At 40.4% G+C, this 5,695-nt stretch overlaps 1 protein-coding gene across 1 annotated transcript in view; it reads left to right on the plus strand.

Annotated features, from left to right (window-relative positions):
* polr2c (RNA polymerase II subunit C) overlaps window positions 1–5,695 on the plus strand; it is a 16,584-nt gene that overhangs the window by 9,007 nt on the left and 1,882 nt on the right. Inside the window, exons 3-5 of the mRNA XM_046038147.1 lie at window positions 2,391–2,459; window positions 4,943–4,995; window positions 5,103–5,231. Coding sequence (XP_045894103.1) covers window positions 2,391–2,459; window positions 4,943–4,995; window positions 5,103–5,231 — 251 coding nt within the window. The remainder of the gene's footprint in view (window positions 1–2,390; window positions 2,460–4,942; window positions 4,996–5,102; window positions 5,232–5,695) is intronic.

The following is a 5,695-nucleotide window of genomic DNA, read 5'->3' on the forward strand; positions in this document are numbered from 1 at the left end:
TGTGTCCCTGATTATTTTAAAACGGCTTGCGTGAACCCACTTTTAAAGAAACCTGGTTTAGATTCCTCCCTCCCACATAATTTTAGACCAATTTCAAAACTGACTTTTATTGCAAAGATTCTAGAAAGAATTGTGTCCAAACAGCTGCTCACTGTACTGGAAAATAACAAATTATTTGAAAAGTTTCTATCTGGTTTCAGGAAGTACCACAGCACTGAGACTGCCCTGCTTAAAGTCACCAATGACCTTTTAATGTCTGCTGATGAAGGTATGTGCTCAGTCCTGGTACTCCTGGACCTTAGCGCTGCTTTTGACACCATTGATCACAACATCATGTTAGACAGACTGAGGCACTGGGTGGGGATCTCTGGTACTGCTCTAGAATGGTTTTCATCCTACCTGTCAAATAGGAAGTTTTGCGTGTCTGTAAACAATTATGTCTCTTCGTTCTGTCCAGTTAAATATGGTGTGCCTCAGGGGTCGGTCTTAGGACCCATTTTGTTTTCCTTGTATCTGCTTCCCCTTAGACATATCCATAAACATGGCATTTCTTTTCAAATTTATGCTGATGACACACAAATATACTTGCCAGTCAGATCCACAGACCCTGGAATGCTGAGTTCACTTAACAACTGCCTTTGTGAAGTTAAAAAATGGATGTCAAATAATTTCCTCCAGCTGAACTCAGACAAATAAAACCACATTAAGCCTGTGGCAAAGAACCTTGGTGTCTGGTTTGATAGTAATTTATATTTAGTTTTTATCAACTTAGAGATATAGCAAAAATTCGATCTATGTTAACTTTTAGGGACACCAAGACCATTTTACACGCCTTCATCTCATCACGCCTGGATTATTGCAACAGCCTTTTCACCTGTTTAACCCAAAAATCTATTGATCGACTCCAGACTGTCCAGAACTCAGCTGCCAGGCTTTTAATCAGAACAAAGAAATATGACCACATTACTCCTATTTTAGCTTCATTACACTGGCTCCCAGTATGTTTTAGAATTGACTTTAAAATTCTATTTTTCACTTTTAAAGCTCTTCATGGCCTCTCGCCTTGTTATGTTTCTGAACTTTTAGTCCCATACGCACCAGCACGTACCTTGAGATCCTCGGGCAGAGGTCTGTTGTCTGTTCCAGAGTCTCGACTGAAAACTAAAGGGGACAAAGCGTTTGCTGTCAGGGCCCCGAGGACTCTTTTAAGTCCCTTCTTAAAACATACTTTTATAGGAGAGCCTTTCCCGATCTTATTTGACTTTATTTTATCCCTTTTATTTTATTCTATTTTACTAATTTTATATTCATCTTAAACGTGTATTTTAATATTTTCTTTTCTTTATCTTGTATTGTTTTTGTATTTTTTTTTTTTTGGGGTATTATTGTCTTTACACTTGTTAAAGCACTTTGTAACTTGTTTTTGAAAAGTGCTCTACAAATAAAGATTATTATTATTATTATTATTATTATTATTTGTGGCCTGCTGGAGGTCATTTTGCAGGGCTCTGGCAGTGCTCCTCCTGCTCCTCCTTGCACAAAGGCGGAGGTAGCGGTCCTGCTGTTGGGTTGTTGCCCTCCTACGGCCTCCTCCACGTCTCCTGATGTACTGGCCTGTCTCCTGGTAGCGCCTCCGTGCTCTGGACACTACGCTGACAGACACAGCAAACCTTCTTGCCACAGCTCGCATTGACGCGCCATCCTGGATGAGCTGCACTACCTGAGCCACTTGTGTGGGTTGTAGACTCCGTCTCATGCTACCACTAGAGTGAAAGCACCGCCAGCATTCAAAAGTGACCAAAACATCAGCCAGGAAGCATAGGAACTGAGAAGTGGTCTGTGGTCACCACCTGCAGAGCCACTCCTTTATTGGGGGTGTCTTGCTAATTGCCTATAATTTCCACCTGTTGTTGATTCCATTTGCACAACAGCATGTGAAACTGATTCAGTCAGTGTTGCTTCCTAAGTGGACAGTTTGATTTCACAGGAGTGTGATTGACTTGGAGTTACATTGTGTTGTTTAAGTGTTCCCTTTTTTTTTTTTTTTTTTGAGCAGTGTATAACAGTTACAGTCCAGTTTGATATAGCACACAGTCGACAACAGTAGCAGCTGAAAAATGTTCACTTGTGCTTTGCCATATATGCCTTTTTACCCAGTAGACATTTTCAGAGAGAGAGAGAATCATTTACCTGCATGAATCATACACTATCCTGCTTACACCCTGAAGTACATGCATATTATTTGGTGTCACAAGGAGATGGCTAAATAAAAGGAGTTGAAATCAGATCAGCTACATTGGGAAATGTAGTCTGCGTAACGCTTTCTGCAGACAGTAGTACCTCACAAACTCTCTAAATGACTAACTTGAACTTCATTACTATATTTGCAGCGATTGACTGGATCCAGATTGATGCCAATTCATCGGTGCTGCATGATGAGTTTGTTGCTCACAGAGTTGGTATGTATCACAGTGTTTATAATAAGCTTTAAAATGCAACCTGATGATTGTAATGTCCCGAGTTTTTAAGGATAGCTAAGCTTTTGTTGTATTTCTGCCACTTAACCATACATTATTACTTAGAATGCTGTGATTCATGCCAATGTAATGATTCATTTGTATTTCATCAGTTTATTTAATTGGTTAAGGCTACTTAGGCTAATCTGTTACTTTGGGTGAACGTTAAAGGCTATACATAGTGTTTATGACCTGTAATGACTGATTGGTAAAAACAGTTGATTTATCTTGAACTTTGACTTCATTGCTGCGGGTCTGTTGTCATGGCAATAACACTAGGCTACTAATCTAGCCTCATAATGCAGGAACAAGATTAACAGAAGCAGCCACTCAGACCAAAATGTATGTATGTATGTGTATATATGTATATGTGTGTGTGTGTGTGTGTGTGTGTGTGTGTGTGTGTGTGTGTATATATACATATATATATATATATATATATATATATACATACATACATACATACATACATACATACATACATACACACACACAAGTGACTAGCCTTAATTTAAATAGTTTTCACCAGAGAGTCTCTACGTTGTGCTGTTCATAAAACGGGTCTCTATCAGCCTACAATGGTCATAAACAATATGATAACATATAAAACACTGTTTTTACTGTTCAAGCCACTTTTTGAGAAAGTAGACTTTTTATACCCGTGATATCCATTGGTATAACCAGCTGTGAAAATATTTGGCAAAACTTTGTCAGGGATATCCTGAACTCAAATGTGTGAGTCGTTGCCAGGAATAAGTTATTTAATATGGTTCCAGCAAACATAAGTAATTTCCAGTTATCCTATTTATTTATTTATTTGTTTTTCAGCAACCCAAAATCAAATTTTTAAACACATGTAGCCTAACATGTTTTATAGTCTACTTCCTGAAAATATAATCTAATTCATTGTATTTCCATACTTTACTTAATTCGTTGGGTTAAGACCTTATTTTGAAAACTTGACGTTGTCCCATGTGTATCCTCACACTACATTCACCAAGTCCTAAAAAATAATAAATTATTGTAGCCAATGTGGTGATCGTATCAGGTACAATTAATTAAATTCATAGCATCTCCAAGTAAGACTCTCGCACTGCAACTTTTGTCGTGGCAGAATAAAGTCGCTAGCCGTGTCTGTCACTCGTTTCACTGCATTTACCATAAAGGCTCATGCACTCCAAATTTAGGTGCGCCTTAGTTCATTTCGGCTCACTTGACCGCAGTAGACAACAGACCCGCAGCAATGAAGTCAAAGCTGGAGATAAATCAACTCGTTTTACCAGTCAGACTCAACACAAGTCGTAATACATCATTAGGCTACGTATGAATCACAGCACTCTATAATAATTCCAGTACTGATTCACATATTAATAAAATAATGTATGGTTAAGTAGCAGAAATACAACAATTATGAATTATGTTCAATATTTAGGCCAGACTATTTGTTTATTTATTAAGTTTAGCTATCCTTGACAACAATGACATGTTATTTTGAAGGCAAGCTGTCTCTGTTTCCGGTTTAAGACTTTATTGTTCAATTTCCATTGTAGGAGTTGGAAAATGGAACAAGCCGATGTTTTGGTGCGCTAAATTCCATTGCACGTCTTCATTCAATGCGACAATTACATAGCATAGCACTAACATCATTTAGGCAGCATCGGCACTGGAAAAATGAACTTCGTGCAAGCAGGACAATGAAATTAGTAAATACCCACTAAACTGGCTGTTTTAATCATACAATGTGAACACCTGCTGATAAATTATACTTCACGCACGGACCTTGTAATGTAATAATATTTTTGCAGTATGACCTGAGAGGTCTAATGCCACATTCAGACCAACCGCGAATTTTCGCCTCACGAGGCTTTCCTTGCGTGCTAACTTGGTCACAGTTAAGTACAACGATAGCTGGAATAAAGTTACAGACACACATTTTCTGAACTCTCCAGGTAGTTCAACCTCCTCTTTCTTTCCGTTTTTTTATATAAATATGAAGTCGTAGTCCGACAGAGCTAACGACACTAACAACAACACTGAAACCGGATGTGCACGGAAGCTAGCTGCTGAGAAGCTCCAGTGAAGATAAATCAACGTTGTAATCCTAAAAACTAAAGTAAAAAGCTAATTTAATAAAAGCAGTCAAGCTCCCTGCTCCTCTCCCTCAAGTTCAGCAGCTCTCCGCTGGCCAGCAGATTTTCAATCGGCCGCTCTGCCCTCTCCACACAACACTCTGTACGGACAATCTCAACACTGATAGGCTATCGCGACTCGGCGTCATGCGACGTGTTTGCTTGAGTTGAAAATATTCAACTCACGCGAATTCCTTCGCGTCCCCGGCCCCGAACGCTCGCTTCGCTTTTGGTCTGAAAGCGCCATAATACTTGTGAAGGCTGCTGTAACAATATCGCTGTTTCCTGTGTTGTTAGGTCTCATACCACTCACAAGTGATGACATCGTGGACAAAATGCAGTATTCTAGGGTAAGTATACAGTCATATCGCTCGTCGTCCGCCAGAGCTTGTTCCCAGTTGCAACCAAGAAGACATCATCTTCTCTCTGTCTCTGCCTGTATCTGATCCTCCTGCAGGACTGTACCTGTGATGATTTTTGTTCAGAGTGTTCTGTTGAGTTGACGCTGGACGTTCGATGTACTGAAGACCAGACGCGTCATGTCACTTCACGTGACCTTTTGTCCAACAACCCTAGAGTCATCCCGGTGAGTCTGTTTCTCCATTTATTGAAGGCATTAGAGGGGAGTGGAAGCAAAAGGAAAAATGGGGGGGGGGGGGGGGGGGGGGGGGGGGGGGCAAGACGGCAAGAGAGGAACAGAGAGAGAGGGGAGAGGGGACAGACAGAGAGAGGGGAAGGAGGCAGCCTACACAATATACGCACAGAGGTACAGACAGTAAAGGTGATGTTGCTATAGACTAAATGAAAAATGGTACAGATATTTATAGTAGTGTTAATGGTAACAGTCGTAATGTTAATGATTATAATAACAATAATAACAATAGGACTAGTAACAATAGTTGCAGCAGAGGGTGTCGAGCAGGAACACGGGGGCAGCAGGTGACCCGCAGCCACAGATCCAGACTCCACAGCTCCAGAGCCAGAAAACCTGCAGGAAGTGATAGGAGGAGAGAGGAGAGGGACGAGAAAGCACAAGACTACCAGAAAGGG

This window comes from Micropterus dolomieu, linkage group LG22, assembly GCF_021292245.1.
Source record: "Micropterus dolomieu isolate WLL.071019.BEF.003 ecotype Adirondacks linkage group LG22, ASM2129224v1, whole genome shotgun sequence".
Taxonomy (NCBI): Eukaryota; Metazoa; Chordata; class Actinopteri; order Centrarchiformes; family Centrarchidae; genus Micropterus; species Micropterus dolomieu.